This window comes from Rutilus rutilus (genome assembly GCF_951802725.1).
Source record: "Rutilus rutilus genome assembly, chromosome: 8".
Lineage (NCBI taxonomy): Eukaryota > Metazoa > Chordata > Actinopteri > Cypriniformes > Leuciscidae > Rutilus > Rutilus rutilus.
The window spans coordinates 27464968-27483796 of NC_140222.1; the positions used below are offsets into that span (position 1 = coordinate 27464968).

General features: G+C 36.9%; 1 protein-coding gene across 4 annotated transcripts in view; it reads left to right on the forward strand.

Moving 5' to 3' along the window:
* Positions 1 to 18364, forward strand: part of fgf22 (fibroblast growth factor 22) — a 30857-nt gene extending 12493 nt beyond the window's left edge. For all 4 annotated transcript variants that reach the window (XM_084416522.1, XM_084416523.1, XM_084416524.1 and 1 more), the window contains 2 exons: positions 13322 to 13425; positions 15395 to 18364. In XM_084416522.1, the coding sequence (XP_084272648.1) occupies positions 13322 to 13425; positions 15395 to 15589 (299 nt within the window). In that variant the 3' untranslated portion in view covers positions 15590 to 18364. The remainder of the gene's footprint in view (positions 1 to 13321; positions 13426 to 15394) is intronic.
* The last annotated feature ends 465 nt before the right edge of the window (positions 18365 to 18829 follow it).

Here is an 18829-nt window from a genome sequence, read left to right on the forward strand (position 1 = left end):
CTACTGTGGGATTCCCATGCATGCATTTATAGCAATTTGTGATTTACACATTCTTTGCCAGTCACAGTATATATATATATAGTGGTAACATTAATGTCCAAACCTGCCATTTTGGGATAAATATCAGAAGTCGAAATGCAGGCTTATTAAACTGATTTCTCTTAGTCTGAAATGATACACAGGAATTCTGCTGTAATTCTCCCTCTGGGTTTACACAAGTCCATTATATTTATTAGTGGTTCAGTTCATGTTTTGGTGACCTAAATTTATGCTATTTATCACTTGTCTATTTATAATGATACATCAATGATTGAAGTGAATAAAATGGTCTTGTAGGTGTTGCAAGCTCAAGTTTCTAATCAGACCTAAATCTAAAGGAAACTACTTATAAAATATGGCACGATAAGAATGTGACACACCTAGTGCACGTCTTTACACGTAATTACAGCTGTAAAAAACAGCAATAAAATGAGTGAGCCACTAAAAACAGGCCCACCCTTCATCTGCCTGAGGATTCCTATGGCTACCACTGAAAGACTTTGATCACATAATCTAAACTACTTTCTACCATAGGTATGTTAATTCATTTAATATTGTGGTTTGCTATTAGTAATGTGACAATGGATTTTGGCAGCTTTTGATTTATAAAATCCCAAGATATAAAACGTTTTAGTATGAAATTAAAAGTTTGTGTATACCTGTCCTATGTTTGGAAGTGTGTTGCACAATTAGCTGCTGACATAATCATAGTTCTAAAATAACTTATGAATATAAATCAACATGACAACAAACAACAATATAAAACAGCTTTAAGCAAACTTTAAGCCATATCACTAATGGTAGCACAGTTTATTTACTGTATATTGCTACCGTTCAAAAGTTTGTGGTCAGTTACTTTGTTTTTTAAAAGAAATTAGTACTGTTCAGAAAGGATGATTTGTTAAATTGATCAAAAGTTACAGTAAAAACAATTATAATGTTACAAAAGATTTCTATTTTCAATTTTTAAAGAGTCCTGAAAAACCTCGGTTTCCACAAAAATGTTTAGCAGCACAACAGTTTTCAACATTGATAGTAACAAGAAATGTTTCTTGAGCACCAGATCAGCATTTTAGAATGATTTCTGAAGGATCATGTGACAGTATTTTGTACTATTTTATACTGTATTTTTGATCAAATAAATGCAGCCGTGGTGATTATAAGAGACTTCTTTCAAAAACCACCCCTAAACTTTTGAACAGTAGTTGATTTTATAGTTACAAAGTTTTATCAGCTTTGTTTTATGTGATAAGACGGGACAATTCTCCGGACAGCTTTTGATCTAAACCAGTTAAACAGTGTATGTGAGATTTAGAAACTCTTTCCATACCTTATCATAATCAGCTTGTTTGCATGAAATCAGACATAGGACAACAACAAAAGGCGGGCCACTATGAAGGCCAGCTAAATGCGCTGAATGTTTCAACGGTTTTATCTCGCCACCTAAAGATGTAAAGTAATCATGATGTGCTGAAATGTGCTGTCCTGAAATGACATATAAGGGCATTGTCAATGAGCCCATTCAACATAATAAGCCATAAGCACACAATTGCCCCATGCGAATTTGTGTGTTTGCTCACTCAGTTTATATAGCATCTATAGGATTTGATTTGGCTATTAAAACTTGAATCAGTTTTCAGCGGTGATTAAAGTGATAATAATGATTTATTGTACCTCAAAGTTGGCTTCTTCATTGCAAGTTCACAGTACGTTCCACCAACCTTGTGGTAAGCACACTACACCTCTGTAACCGATATGACACTTCCATCATTAAGACGCTGTCAAGACTGAAACATCTCAGTTTCAGTTTCCTGACGCATTTTTCTTTTTGTCTTGCCTCATAATCATCCAGTTGTGATAAAAAAAAAAGAATTGCATATTTTCCCAAACGCTCTTCAATATCGGTTTAGTTTCCCGTGTGGCCAATTAGCTGAATCAACATTTTCAGGATGTATGCTGTTTGTCAATTATGTGATCCTTCATCTGCAAGTTAACACATAGCAGAGCTCACTGTATGTTTATGTATTTATTCTTCTTTCTGCATGACTTATCATGGCCAGACCCCACTTTACAAATTAGACGTTTTTTGTGTTTTTTGGGGGTAAAATAAAGACATACAGTGTGTTGTCCAATTCATGAACAAATTACTCTTATGAAATGGTTCTTCGTGTGTTTTTCTTTCACTAAAGAGTTTATCAGAGCAGTTAATGAATCAATATTTGACTTACTTCTGAATTGTAAATTATTGTTATTATTAGTTACTGTCAGTGTATATATGTATTACATGGCTTGGTTGAATTCTAATGTAGAATGCGGTCTGTTATTTCTTGATAACAGACCGCTGCTAAGTATAACACACCGTTGCCATGAAAAACAGAGCGTTGCTATGGACGCAGGATTCTAACCGTAGAGACGGAACGGACTATTTTCTTTAGCGGAAGCAATACAATCGTTTTTAAATCAATAAACTCCTTTCTAAATCAATATTTTGTGTCAAATTATTGATTTATTTGGTAGGTAGCCATGTAATAAGCGGGAAAATGTAGAGCGAGGTGGTTGTTATAGCGAATACAACCCCAACAGGCTGATTCATAAGGGGAAAAAACAAGCTATATATATATATATATAGATATAGATACACACACACACACACACACACACACACACATACATGCATACATAGATGGCTTTTTGTAACTTCAAAAACACACTATTCAATTCCATTACAAAGCTCGGGAGAGCCAGGGTTTTATTTAATATAACCTAGGCTTGAGGGTGAACAAATTATGGGATTAATTTCATTTTTGGGTGAACTATTTCTTTAAACATGTTCCACAAAGTTTGACAACCAGACAGACTTTTGGTCTTCATTTTGAGCAATGTACTTACATGAATTTGATTGAAAAATTCTAGTGCTTGTTCTATTTTTACTCATAACAAAATATCAAAAAGTGGCATTTTTTTATGTAGAGAGCTCAACACCAACTGATGCTAAGGCTGATGTTAAAGCTCTTTGAAACAAGGGGAGATGTTGTCTTAACTCTCTGTTCTGCTGATATCAGTTGCGAAGTTTCAGGTGTGCTCTGATCAGAAAGTTCCAGACCAAGGTTGAGTGGACAAGGGCCAGAAATCCCCCATGGAGTATAGTGTTAAGGTCAAGGCCTCTCTCGCTAGCTGAGTGATTTGACAGATCTGACAAGAAGTTGATTGCCCCTTTGTGCTGCCTGTCAACTTCCTTTTCGGTCCGTCTCATTTCAGTGCTTTGAAACACAGAGTGAGCTCCAGCCATGGAAAACATCCTGCTTCGGATTGACCAAGTGGAACTCCTTGTCTAAGCTCAGTCGGCCCTGTTTCAAGCACTACCTTCTCTGTTGTCACCGCAACACAACCTTTGTAACTCCGTTGCTATTTTTAGGTTAAGTACTTTGTCAAATGAGAGTAGAACGGGTGATGTAATTGTTTTATGTGCTAGATTATGGTAATTGTTCTGTGTGACAACAGGTATTAAAGGATTAGGTCACTTCAGAATTAAAATTTGATGATAATTTACTCACCCGGGCGTCATCCAAGAAAACATATCGCCATATCCAAGTTTTTCGCCCTACCCTACCTTTTTGAACCGGAACATGCATGAACTTTCAACGTGATTATGTAATGCGTGGCGTATCGCAGGGCTAGTGGTTAAAAAGTATCTTTATATATTTTTTTTTTTTGTTGAAAATGACAGATCGTTTCACTAGATAAGACTTATTCCTTGGCTGGGATCATGTAGAGCCCTTTGAAGCTGCATTGAAACTGCAATTTGGACCTTTAAACCATTGTACCCCATTGAAGTCCACTATATGGAGAAAAATCCTGGAATGTTTTTCTCAAAAATCTTAATTTCTTTTCGTAAGAAAGACATGAACATCTTGGATGACGTGGGGATGAGTAAATTATCAGGACATTTTAATTCTGAAGTGAATAAAACCATTAATCCCTCTAGATTCATATAGGTTCTGGAGAAGTTAAACCATAGCTTTGTTTGAATAAGCCCTACACGTATTTGCAAGGGTGAGGTAGTATGCTCTCGTCCCCAAGCCTGATTTTAGTCAGGACAACTGCATCTGCATTTTGGCAGGTGGACGGTTCTCCTCTCATGCAACTTGGTGCAATTAACCACATTTCGACAATGACCTCAGCCTTAATCCTGGGCCTTTTGATAGCGCTGGCTGCAGAAAACAACAGAAGCCTTGAGTCACAAAATAGCCCTTGAATCCGCTTGTAACTATCCGTACGGGCCATTGATGTCTACCCGCTTGCTGGCACAGGAAGTGATGCGTGATTTGGAGGCACTGCTGCACACCCTCTCCTTGATTAAAGAAAAGCCTATTTATGGGGTCCTGCTTTCTTTCCGTGCCACCTCACGCATTTTAGTACCCCATAAGACCAGACACACCAGACCATGTCTTTGTTAACCTCTTGCGCCTTCTCAGTCCTCACGACAGAGGCACCGCTTGCCCTCCGGCATGCTAAAACTCTTAGTGGGTGGGTGATTGTCTCCTAGTTTTTTCAATGAGAAAAAATGCTAGCAAGGGAACCATCCTGAGGGTTCGGTTTCACATGAGAAAGAAGCCAGATATGTACTATTCAGCCTTTAGGAGCAATAGAAATCGGTCTTGTTGAAGGTCTGGCCACTAGTTTGCGACCACCAGTGCAGTTATAGCAACGTTTTTTTGAGAATTTGCTTGAATACGAGTCCATTTAATCTTATTGCACTGGCAAATTGATTCCACTTGTATTAAGTATAAACCACTTAAAAACAAGTGAATAAATCTGCCAGTGCAGTAAAACAAAACACTGTAGGAAAAGAAGACACATTTTCTGTGAGAAAATTTGGCGGGATGAACATTGAAGTGTCTCAATGGGCTTTGTGGGCCATACAGTGAGTAAATCTGACATTCTGGGATCTTGTTTTAGGGGTTGATTATGTAATTTGGCCTCTGACCCTGGATCAATTGACTCTGGAAGTGGTCTCTTTATCTGGGACAGTAATTGACTAATTAAAGACTTCCTGTGCCTTGTGAGAATCTCTTATCTCCGAGTCTCATTTCTAAATCTCGATATCAGTGTTTTAAACACATTTCTACCATACACACATGCAACAATGTGAAAAAAAAGTTATTTAGCTAGTTCGTCCCAGACAGATCAGTCATTTGAATTCAATGAGCCAATACATTTGCACAAATTTAGTCATTTGTGTAATTGTAATAAGCCGAATATGTATAAATAAAGCCACGCAATTCAATATAAATTCAAATCCTGGCTTAAAGTCCACCAAAGTGCTCAATATTTGTATCTCTTTTATGTGTCTTTCAACTTTTCAGTCACAAACTTCACACATTTACAAAAATGACGTTTCTACAGCGTTAGGGGAACCGGTCAGTGACAGAAAGAGCTGTCTGTAAGTTTGACAAGGCAGACAAACTGACAGAAAGAAACTTGGGGCCCTAGCTAAGTCTCGCTTTGTCCCCGTCTGACCCCTGCTCTCCTTCCTGGCCTCTGTGCCTCTCACCTGGGCCGTCTCTCTGTGTGCGGGGGGTAATGGGATACCTGTCACTGGCTCTAATGGCCTTTGAAGGACCTGGCTAATCCCAAGAGCTTGCATTCAGCGAGCCATAAAAGCAAAACGAGGCCAAGGGCAGGCCCCTGAAACTGTAACAGCTCTGAATTGTGTGAGAGGGAACGTCACCCAAGTGTGCAACCCTGGCAAATGAGTGTGATAATGGACTCTCAACTGAGTTAAAGTGCCTTGATGCTTGTGGTTCAAATTTGCACATCCTCACTTGCTGACACAATAGCAACTGAACGGCTATAGGGATGCACACTATATCGGAAACCATATCGGTTATCGGTCGATATTGGATATTTAATTGTAACTATTTATAACCCATAATTTAACATTTGGATGACCTTTCCAGTCATCTAACATTAATTAAATTTCACCTTAAAAAACAATACTAATTTAATAACACTGCATTGTAATCTTTAGCAAATCTCATAATGCATATCCATTCTTTTTTCATATTGTACAAGTTCCATACTGTATGATGTACCATTTAAAATAGTTGATTTTAGTGTTTCATTTTTTAAAATGTATTTAGACATTTTGTAATTTTTAATATCCTCCAACAATGCAAATTTTGGAATACGAATAAATTGAGATAAATAACTTAAATATATATAAACCTGTGTGTGTGTGTGTGTGTGTGTGTGTGTGTGTGTGTTGGAATAAGTATCGTCTTCAGTATTTGTGGTAAAGTACTGTAGATCAGTTTCAGTATTAAGGATAAATGGCGTTTTCCATTGCAACCCTGACCATTTGGTGCATGGAATAGAATATTCTTTTTTATTCTTTATTTTATTCAGTAAAGCTTGAGTGAATATGACATGCACTTTATTATACTGGAGCCCTATGAAACACATGGCGAGAAGTAAAGACCAAGTCTGAAACAGATGTTTCACATTACAGCCAATGGACATTTATGAGACTGGACAGTAAATGCTTGGCAGAGTTATTTAACTTCAATGTGTGTGACCTGGTCAAAAATATTTTTATTTGATTTTATTTTTAAAACATGGTGCAGATTTCATCAACTTTTACAGGAACTGGAGCACGAGTTCCTATTTGCTTTTGTTCATGTTGTCTTAAATATGTCAATATTATAGTCCATATTATATCCCAGTAGAGAGGTGCATGTGTGCTGCATTAGCAGGTGTGAACTAGATTATATACCGATAATTTAGATTTTTATTTATTTATGTGATATGTATTACTGATATTGGATATTTAAGCACTTAGTACATTTTTTTAAAACACTAATAATTCATAATTCGCAACACTGTTAAATGAAATCTTTAGCAAATCTCAAAATGAATAATGTATATTTTTTTAATAAGTATTTACTAAGCTGTGATGCCAAAATTCACTATTCAATTTCAAACAAGATAAAATATTTTATTTAAAATTTACTCTGGCAAAAAAGTATACATTTTAATATCGGCCATTAAAACTCTGTGAGTGTCTTGGGAAAAGTGTTTATAACTAGGAAAAAAAGTATTGTGCAGTTCTCTACTCTTGTTCTTTACGCTTGGTTCTCTAAAACCACTGCGCATCTTGTTCAAAAATCTCTATTTAACGACCAATTTAATTGTGAAAAAGGGCATGTTTACCTCACACGCAGGCCTCCGGTGCAATGGATAGCAGACTAATAGGATGAGAAAGACTGATGTTATCAAAGCCAGCGTAGTTTAACACACACCACCCCACCCCCTGGAGATGGCAAGAATGTGGGAACGAAGAGAGAAATCAGGCCAGGCAAAGAATCGCCTCAGCCGCGTCCTTTCTTTGCACTCTCGTTGTTTCTTTCATCCCTTTCACCGTTTTCGCAGTAAGAACAGACCAAAAGGCATGCGAGTACATCTGAACAAACCATTGTCCTGCTTCTAAATGGCAAAAACCAGTGCATATTTGTTATGCATTTCTTCAGCCCCCAAAAACGCTTTTATTGTGAATTAATCAGTAACTTCTCATACATTCAGTTTCATACAGAAAATCAATTGACGTGAAGTTGAAACGGCGTCTGTTTATTTAGTGTTGAAAATGTCAAGAAATGTCTAGCTTTTTTCCACACATTCAGCTTAGAGGGAGCTTGGAAACCGTTATTATAAACAGCTTAGCTGTACACATTTATTACATCAATAACAACCATAAGTTATGTTTATGGCTGTGTAGGATGTCATGGGATCTAAATAAGACATGGGAATCATTACTATAGACTTTAACGCCTTGACAGACTTACGTAATTTGAATAATATATAGTAATATGAAGCCAAGGTGGAAAATTGCGCTAAATACTGGAGCATAGACAAGTTATATTTGTATACTAAGATAGTTCCATTAAGGTTACAGGGTCATTTTGACAATCCGCCATTATATGTACTGTATATGTGTGGTGTGTATGGATGGAGGGGTTTTCCATAAGTGAAAGAGTAGCAGTGTAGAAGAGGTTTGTGAGTGTAGAGGAGACGTGTGTCATAGCCTTTGGAGACTTCGTATAGTTATGACGCATGTCCCGTCCGTAAACACAGGCTGGAGCTTCTCAGCTGCTCACTGGAATACTTTTAGGATCGTTCAGCTGTTAATTAGCTCATAAATTTAACAACCCCGCAGAAGCCGTTTCTGCATACAAGTGAAGTTGTTTGACCACACCTGTGGTCAGTGTGGAGCTTCATGCCAGGACAAGTTGTAAAATGTTAGTTTATACCATAAACATTAATTTTAGGATTAAAACCATTATGAAATTACTTGAACCCAACTGAAAACACGATATAAACTTTAGACTTGAATCCAATGACGGCCCCAAAACATGTCTGGAGACCAGTATAATAAAACCATTATGAAATTACCTGAAGTCTCGGTTATATTCCCCAATCAGCTGCATTCATTTGATCAAAAATACAGTAAAACCATAGAATTTCATACATTTTTAGTCAAATTCAGTATGGAGAATGTCCATCTAGGACTAGGAGTAGCATCAGATGATAACCTCTTTCCCCAGGGCAGCAGTGTTTGGTTGACTGTAACATGGGTCCAAAAGTAGGGCAGAGCGGTTTCCCGCACACTTGAAACTCAAGCCGTTTAAAGCGGCGGTGACTAGGGTGGGCTCACGGCCTGAACGCTCATCCCACACACACAGGCCTAGAGTTCATTGGGCTCAAGAGCACCTAGGAGGAGGCTGATCTGATCAAAGGTGCTGGTCACGGCCATTAGGCACAGCAATAAGGACCCAGCATGAAAAGGTTGTGATCTGAAAAGGGTTAGGAAAGAAAAGGAGAAAAAACAACATCAGGACCCTCTAAAGGAAGAAAGCAAACTGTGAAAAAATTGAAAAGGTACGTCAATCAACTACAAGCACCCAGTTGGACACAAGAGATTCCCAGGCTTTCACCCGAAGGGGCGACAGGCCAGAGAGGGCTGCTGGAGGGGGCAACCTGGGAAATTAAAGACCCTCTTTAAAAAGCACGTAAGGGAGGGAGTTCGCAGGAGAAACTTAGCTCCATCTTTCACCCTGTCGACCCCTTCCTTCTCTTTTAATTGATGTGGGTGGAACTTTGCTCTGTGTGACAAAAGCCGGGTCATTAATGAGACCTTGTCAGCTTCCAAATCTCAGGTAGGTAACAAAGGCCTTTTGGGAGCAAAGGGCCAGTTGAAGGAAACATAATTTTAGGAACCTCCTGACCTCCGCCCTGGCTTTCCTTATTACCAGCATCTACATCCCGCGTTCTCCACCAACTCCTCCTTCTGCTCCTCTCACCCGACGATAATTCTGACAAAGGAATCGCTTTGAGAGCCCCTTCCTGCTTTTTTTTTTTTTTTTTTTTTTTTTTTTTAAATGATTTGCTTTCAATGTCAAAAAGGGCTGAATGATCTGAAGATGGGCTCACTTCCAAAAAGTAAAGGGTGGGAGATTAAGGCAAAAGTGAAAGAGTAAAAAGGCTGTGCAAAAGGGCTTTCAGAGGTTACATGTGAGATGGGAAGAATGGGTAGTCAACACTTGACTAAGTCTGTAGAAATGAGGATTTTGCTTGTAATAGTTCAAGCAGCTTATTGCCATCTCCGGCCAAAACATGTCAAAGGTCAAGCGAGTTTCCCGAACATGAGACGAAAACAAACTCGACGCTATTTAACTGAAATTATTCTCACCTACAAAACTCACTGGCATCTTGCACAATTCTTTCATTAAAATGTAAAAAAATACTATTGGAAAAAAAGCACAATGGAAAAAGAAAAAGAAAATTCTCACATCAATTACTCACCTTTGTCGTTCCAAACCTGCAAGACTTTCGTTCATCTTCGGAACACAAATTAAGATCTTTTTGATGAAATCTGAGAGATTTCTGTCCCTTCATTGACAGATACGCAGAATAATAAAGAATAAAAGCCTAAACCTGTTCATAATAAAGTGAGCGAGTTTCTTCAGGAAACTTAGATGTTTAAGATGAACGAAAGTCTTACGGGTTTGGAACGACATATTACACGAGTAATTAATGACAGAATTTGAATATTTAGAATTTTTTCCATTTAACTACACACTAAAATTGCCATATTACATCACTGATGTACGTCTCACAGATTTATGTGTATGATTCATCTCATTTGAGTCATTCTGTCGAGATTTGGACTATAGTTGCATTGTAAAGATTGACCTTTGCAGTACTTTATTTCTTTCAAGGTTTTTAGGTTGTGTTGGACTGGCTGGGCATTTTCATGATAAATTTAATTCCTTGAACACTCCACAGACCATGAGCTTAGGACACAATAGAGGACATTTTCAAAGGGAATAAAGATTAATAAAGGTCCAACTTGGCTCTACAGGTGTTTGGTCATGCATCAAGAACTTTAATAATTTCACCTAGACAAATCTGCACAGAATATCCATTGGATTTTCTCAACTGTGGTTCAGCTGAGGCTGGTTCAAATAACGGTGAAGAATAGACGTATCAACTTCTATTCAACAAAGCTATTCATCATTTATATGAAAATTTGATGCTTTTTTAGAAAGAGACGTTTTTTGCGCATTAAATAAAACCACTCTGAATCAGTTCTTTATTTAGGACGTTTTCCTGAATTGGACTTGACTCACACCTTTGAGCAGCTATAATGAAAATGAGAAGAAACCGCACTTACTTCAGACACCGGTGCTTTTCATTTGACTCCACCGTTGCTCATAAACTCAATGTGAGCTCCAATCATCTGGGAGACTGGCTGGATGTCTTACGAGCTGTTTGCACGCGTCCATCACCAAAGCTACCATGATTGTAAACACGGCAAGGAAATAACATATTGACCTTCAAAGCACAAACATTATTGAATGAGGTGGCACCTGAATGATCTATCAGCATGTCCTTATGATGGACTGTGTTACCCATATGTGAAGAAAGACATTATTTATCAATTTATGTGCCTGTCACCTGTATTAGACTTCTCATGCTTGCCAGTGAATTTCTTAAATGTTTTCATTATTTATGATCTTTTTTTTTTTCTAGCATTTTCTAAGTTGTTACATTTAAATTACATTTATTGCATTTGACATACATAGAATACATTGGATAAAAGCATCTGCCAGATAAACGCTAGAAAAATCTGATGTGTATATATATAGATACGTATAAAACGTATATATAAAAACGTATATAATATATATAATATACATATATATAATATGCAAGCATGGGAAGACTTGTTTGATTTTTGATTTTAGAGTTTACCACAAAAATACATATGAAAGATGGTTGTTATAGGGACATTAAGTTGGTGCAGTATCTTCCATCGTATCAGTGTCTGTGATTTAATTTCCAACCCCATTGGAAATGACATACGGTCAAGGATATTACTCTATCACTACATTTTCTATTCCATTTTTTCCAAGCTACCATTTTCGGATAGAACAGTGTTTTGTATCATAATAAAACATGTATAATTCAACAAGTACATTCATCCCAGGAAGTGCCACAAAGTTGCGGACGATAATTAGTCAATGAGTTTAAACTGGAAGAAATGGCTGTTGAGAAATGACTACACCTGCTCAAACCTGACGGCGAGGGTTTATTCAGTCACAGCTCAAAAGCTTTAACCAGGATCCCAAACCCAATTTCTTCGGTCTACCACCTGCAGCACATGTGTTCAACAGAACTGCCTTCCTGTGTTTTTTTGTGTTCATTTCCCAACTGGCACTAGGTCAACATCTCATTCAGCACCTTGATGTGTTACAGTGTTTACAGTCCAAAGCCAACAGCTGATTCGTCTGCACCGTTTCCCCTCGCAGTATTATAGAGAGGCACCCAGCTGACACCAAATGGTTTGCAGCGTTTTGTATTTTTCCCCTTTTAAGCTGCTTTTTATGAGCCTTAAAAAGTCTTGGATGCTCCGGAGAGATAACATCAGCCATTAAGAAGTATGTGATGTAATGGAGAGGAACACTCTCAGAAAGCATTCAAGTCTTTTTCACAGATTTTCAGGACAATCTCAGGTCATCTCCAAAACAATCTGTTCTATTGTCATGACAAAAGGACCAGCCTCCATTTTAGAGCAAAAACCGCATTAGAAAAACTTTGCTTGATGGACATCCTATCACAATCAGTCTGAAACTAAATTGCCAGATCACAAAAAAAAAAGGATTGCTTTAGATATAATCAAATAGGTGAAATGTTTGTAAGAGAGCAAAGACGTCCATTGAGCGCATGTTGAAAAATACATAGAAACTGAAAAATAATGGGAAACCAGCAGTGGAATGCAAAAATGCATTCAGTGAATGGCCCCTTAAACTCTGTCTCAAACATTTGTCTTTAGATTGTGAAAAAAAGACAAAAAAATTCTCAAGACCTCATTTGTACGTTTTCGTACGTTCTGCTCTCGCCCAACTGAGGTGTATGTTTTGGGGTGGGTTATGGATTAAGCTTAATATTTGTCTGTAGAGAGAGATTAGAAAGAGGTTGTCATTCAAGCCATATACAGGTATATACAAATCATACAGTTTCATACTAATCACTAAAATTCTTACACAACTGCACACTTAAAAATAGCTAAATCTCATGAGTTGGGGTTGAAAAATGTTTATTCACTAGACCTATCGTTTGCATGTGTAAACATATTGGCAATACCCAGCTAAAGCGTTTTTTTATGCAACATAGATGTATTTACCTTTTGAAACCCTTATCTTTGACCAAAATTGTTTACTCTTTTGTCATTCTTGTGAGCAACCAACAGAAAAGACGTGCATTGAAAAAAAAAAAAAAACCTATTTTGTCAGCTACAATTGGCAAGTACATCTGAATTCAGTTGTATCTGTCAAAAATAAAATGTGTTAATTTACTTGCAACTTATAGATGTATAAAGTTACGTTTTTATACGTAACGTTACCCCCAAAACTGGCCATAACATCAATCTAGCATTTTGTTGTTTTCTACACTTTCAGTCATTATGCCATAAGTGCCACATTAGTTTAAAAAAAAGAAAAAGAACATGTCTGGAAAGGTTGTTCTTCGTGGGATTCACAAAGAGTATCATTCAAACTGGCCTATTGTAGTGTGTCCTGTTTTTTCTTGTCCTGCGAGGAAAAAAAAAGCCCATCCCTTGAGCATATGGATGCCTGGTGTTCTAATCAGTAATGATAGAGTGGCTTTTGATGGAGAAACTCACCCTTTCTAAACCAGACTTCTGTTCCTTTTTTCCCCTCCTCAGGTCTGATGGAAATCCGATCTGTCAGTGTGGGAGTTGTCGCCATCAAATCTGTCAGCACCGGCCTGTACTTAGCTATGTCCAAAAAGGGAACACTCTTCGGATCGGTAGGTACATCGAATGACAGTGTTTCGGCATCTTTTAGTATTAGCGTTTTTGAGAATCACAGACGTTTGAAACATGTTGGTCATCCAGTGAATATTTGACTTTTAATACTGTAATTGAAATCAGACTTGGTCATTACAGGAATCTGCGGTATCTTACTGTTTTTGTGAAGTTAGTGCGTGCCACCAGACAGTTGTTTGTGGCTTGTTTAATGAAGACGCCCCATTGCATGGTGCTTTTTAACTGCACTCTGAGAAATCTCACCCTGGCAATCTGTCACCCAGCCATGATAAGATGGCTTACAGATGGCTATATCTGTCCTCCGATCCCCAGAGTAAACATGACAAACCTTGGGAATCACTCGAGGCCTAAGCACCCTTCTTTTCTTACTCTTTTGAATGATTATTAGTCACATTCACTCATTCCACAGTGATCTTATCGGACTGTAAAGCTGCCTCGATCGGGACTCTAAGTGTTATTGTCATCATCCTTTTTGTCCGTTTTTAAGTTAATAGCTTTATCCAGCTGTGGCAGAGTAGCAAAGCTTCGTCAGGCAGCTTTCTGAGCCCATGTGAGACGGTGATGGTTGATTTACAATGACAGACTGGTTGAGATAAATACAAATGCGTAATGGGTACACAATGGGATGCTTGGAACATTACTCACTAGATTTACCTAAAAATCCACACATTTTATGGATTTGGGGATCCAAATGTAATTCTTCAATAAAATGGCTGACCCAAATATTGGGGTGTGGGTCCTAGTGAAAAAATAACCTACCAAAATACATTTATTTCACACTAAGTATAGTACAAATCCATTAACATATTTACTGACAAATCGCTTGAATCTTACTGATATAAATATTATAATTACTTTATTGCACAATGCACATTTCTTAATACTAAGCCTAACATGTGTTTTAATGTCATTATAATTAAGGATAGTATTATCACTGTATATTATCAGTCTTTAAATGCAAGATATTTAAAGTGTATCTAAAGTATACTTGCAGTATAGTTCCATTTTAGCACAATCAAATATCTTTGGTTGAACCACAGCACTACTTCCGGATAACTAAAGTGTGTTATGTACAAAATTAGTTTGTTTCAATTTGGCAGACTTTAAGTAGGCTATAACAATTTACTATACCAAAAGTACAATTGCAGTGTATATCAAGTACATAAATATGTAAATGTATTTGTAGTATACTTAGCATAAAATAAATGTATTTTAAACACATTTTGGTACATTTATTTTTCACTAGGGGGTGGTTACAGACCTGAAAAAAAATATATATATAATATAGATTTTGAAATATATTTGAAACCTTGAGGTACTGAAAGGCATTATATAAAAAATATGTTATTATTATTATTGTTGTTAATAATAATAGTATTAATAATAATATATTTTTGCTCATTTTATAATATATTTTCAATATAAATAAATTTCTTTTCAAATATATATATTTTAAATAAAAAATACATTTCACAATTGAACATTTTCTTTGCCTTTTGACAAGTTTTAGATTAAATGTATCTTTAATATTAATATATATATTCCGCTGTTTACAACATATATTTAGCATATATTTGAAATCTATTATGTCCAGATAATTTTTATTATTTTATCATTATTATTATTATTATTTTGCCATATGGGACTGCCCTAATAAAAAGGACCTCTTGCTACTAAAAACATAGGCAAATCCAGTGACTAGTAGGTCAATCAGCAGATTTTCATCAATTAAATTACATTTTAGTCCTCTAAAGTAAAATTTTATTTTAATTAATAAAAAATAACATGATGAAATTTTGCCCAATTTTAAAGAATATTTCTGTCAAAGGACAACTAAAACAAGAACTGTGTAAAAAAATAAATATAATAATAATAACTGCATGTCTTAAACTACAGTAAGATGCTGTCTACAAGTAACTCATCCTGCAATCTTCATTTGACTAATTTCAGGTCAGATACAACCCCAGCTGCAAGTTCAAAGAGCGCATCGAAGAGAACGGCTATAACACCTACGCCTCCCTGCGCTGGAAGCACAGGGGGAGGCAGATGTTCGTGTCGCTGAACGGCCGAGGGAAACCCCGCAGAGGACACAAAGCTAGACGGAGACACCCATCTACTCATTTCCTCCCTATGCTGCCCACATAGCTGGACTCTTCCTCATGAGCAATGCTGTGCCATCTGCATTTGATGGGGACTTATTAAATGTTATTAAGGTCTTGTTTGTCTGTTTTGTTTTTCTGAGTACTGCCGCACAGTACATTAACTTATTACTCTGTCTTCTGGCTCAGCTTAAGACCCAGTAATGTTTAAAGCAATGCTGTTAATATGATGTACAGGTTATGTATTAATGTTGTTGTTGAGTTAACTAGGTATTTACTGCATCTATTTGTATGGCAGATTTCTGATAGAGATCACCAACCCAATCTTACTGGAAAAATGTGCCTCATACATTTTTGCAAAACCTATTCATACAATTCACTGCAGTTTCCGGCTGAAATTAACACTATAATGGCAGCTTTTATTCCTTTTCATAGAACTGATGATTATGGGGTATTCAATTATCTCTAATAAAATACTTTTCAGAAAACGTCTTTTTCTTAAGACTAAGAAACACTTAAAAAGCTTTCACCATAATTACTGCATGATTTGTAGGCTAATTTATTTTAATGACAGCCTAGGCTACTGTAACCAGCTTACTACTGTTCAAAAGTATGGGGTCAGTCAATTTTTAAGAAAAAGATGTTAATAATTTTATTCAGAAAGGACACATTAAATTGATCAAAAGTCACAGTAAAGGCATTTATAATGTAAGAAAGATTTGTATTTCAAATGAATGAACTGTCCATTCATTAAAAATCCACAAAAATATTAAGCAACACAATGGTGGTCAACATTTAATATGTATATAGGCTACCTATAATACTGTAATCAGAAATGTTTCTTGAGCAGCAAATCATCATATTATTTCTGAAGGATCATGTGACATTGAAGACTGGAGTAAATTCACCTTTGCCATCACAGGAATAAATTACATTTTTAAAATATATTACAACTTTCTTTTGCTTACACTGTCGGTAGGATTTAGTGTATGTTTTCTTCATTTTAAAATAGACTTTTAGTGCCACTCATTTGACAATTCATTTCCGAACTGCTGTGATACGTGCGAGCAGCAGGTAATGTTTTCACAGTCATGTTCGTTTGTTCCGGCAAAAACTAAACGTATTTGGTGCTATTTCATTTATGCCGCGATACGCGCAAAAAAGCAACATAATATCATTTTGCAAAAATATCGCCACAGGCACGTTTTTTTCTTGAGACTGGGTTGGACATCACCTCACAATTGGCGATTGCATTTTAGAAAAGCAACGGTTGTTTATTTTTTTAAGTTTAAAGTCCACAACACACTGTTGCATCTTGAAACATGGCTACGTCCGAAATTGCACACTCTCTTGAGCAGGTAGGCCTACTTATTTTGAATATGTAATTACTTCATGACCCCTAAAAAAGTATGTTCTCTATAGTATGAATGTAGTCTGGACATACTACATCCGCCATATTGTCATTATCATGTGACCTATACCAGCGTCAGTTGCGTCGCATCACCTCCATTCACAAATCCTCTCCCGTGGCCTCATGGGTAAAGTGTCCATCCTATGCACACTTAAGAATCTCACCTGAAGAAGTAGGTCAACTGAATACTTTTTGCCTGCTGTTTTATGAGTAGGCCTATTGTGAATTCGGACATACTATTCTTGTCACATACTGTGTTTCGCCTACTATATAGTAGGGAAGTATGCGGTGTCAGATGCAGCCATGTATTTGGAAACTACAGTTTCAGTGTGAAAGCCCTTTTCAGTACAAACAAAAAAATATCTCAAATGTATTTCTTGTGATCGGAATGATTTAACAAAAAGAAACATATTTCACTGCACTGTGAAGGGAACATACAACTAATTGGTGTCCACATCACAGACAAAAAGTCAGGCAAATGCAAACAGATTTAGTTCTCAGAACAACTTTTAGCTTAACAGACTTTCTGTACTGTAACGCTCTGAAAAGATGTTTTTATATCCATGTGTTCTTACTGTCACATTAACATTTTTTTTCCCACAACTTGTCGCAAATTAGAACATTTAATATATTTCGACCTTTTGAACTCCACTGTTCGGTTGTGATGTTATTGTCTATGTTTTGTCCTTCGCAACTGCAGTCTGCTCCATGTATCGGGCTCCCTCCACGTTCCATCGACCACAACTGCATGTTCTGCCTACTAATGATCAGCATCAGCTGCTGAGTGGTTAGCCGTGGCAGAAAGTCCAAGATGCCTTCCAAAAAGGCGGAATTCTAGCCGCGCTAATGGAAGCTTCATCTGTTTGAGTCAAAACAGGGGTCTGCTTTCACCTGTTGCTGGCAGTCGCTAAAAAGCTCCGGAGACTTCTATGCCCATCTCGCCTGTTAGTCAAAAAAGTAAAAGGATTTTATTCACTGTGTGAAATGTTGGTTGACATTTTGTATAGTTATACTGTATGTGTTTGAACAAGGATATGAAACTAATGGGGTATGCTGAGGTATTTGCGTATATAACGTTACAAGAGTGCTGTGGTTTATTAGCCTCATTGATTCTCGTCTTATTTGCAGGTTTAATGGCAAAAAAAATCCTTAATGCTACTACTACTGACATAATGATCCAACAAAACCTCACGGATCTTGGACAACAGTAAAAAGCTCTATTCATAAGGAAAATCACACAATTTAGAAGGCTAAAGGATCTTGGAGGGTTTTTCAGCCTGATAATAACTGCACAAGGAACATTTTTTGCTATAGTTCTTGTAAAAACTTCTATGTTCTTGTGCTCAGAGTTCAGAAACCAACACGCTGATCTGAAGAACCTATAATGCAACATCAAGAACATTTTTAATCTCCCCCAAAAACATGTAGCTCAACTCCAGACAGCCAACTAGTGTCGGCCCAGATCCGGGCCACATCTGGTACATGTTGATTCCATGCGTACCAGATGTGGGCCGGATCTGGGCCGACACTATGTTGCTCTCTGGGAAACACCCAAAAACAAAGGTTCTTAATATAGTATTCTTTGTTGGACCTATAATGTCCAAATGAAAGTATAATTGACCGCCACACTAGAGGAACCTTAGAACATCTAAGGATTATTTTGAACGTCCCACAGATCTCAAATTTCATATTTTGTGCTCAACTATCTTCAAAATATATTTCCTTTATGATGGGTTCCTGGAAGAGACGTTGATGTTCCCAAAAGTCTTGCAGGAATCTATGGGTTCCTAGAGCTGCCCTTTATTTTAAGCCCTGTAGATATTTCATCATAAAAAAAAATTCACAACATGCTTAAAAACGAAAAAGAGAGTATTC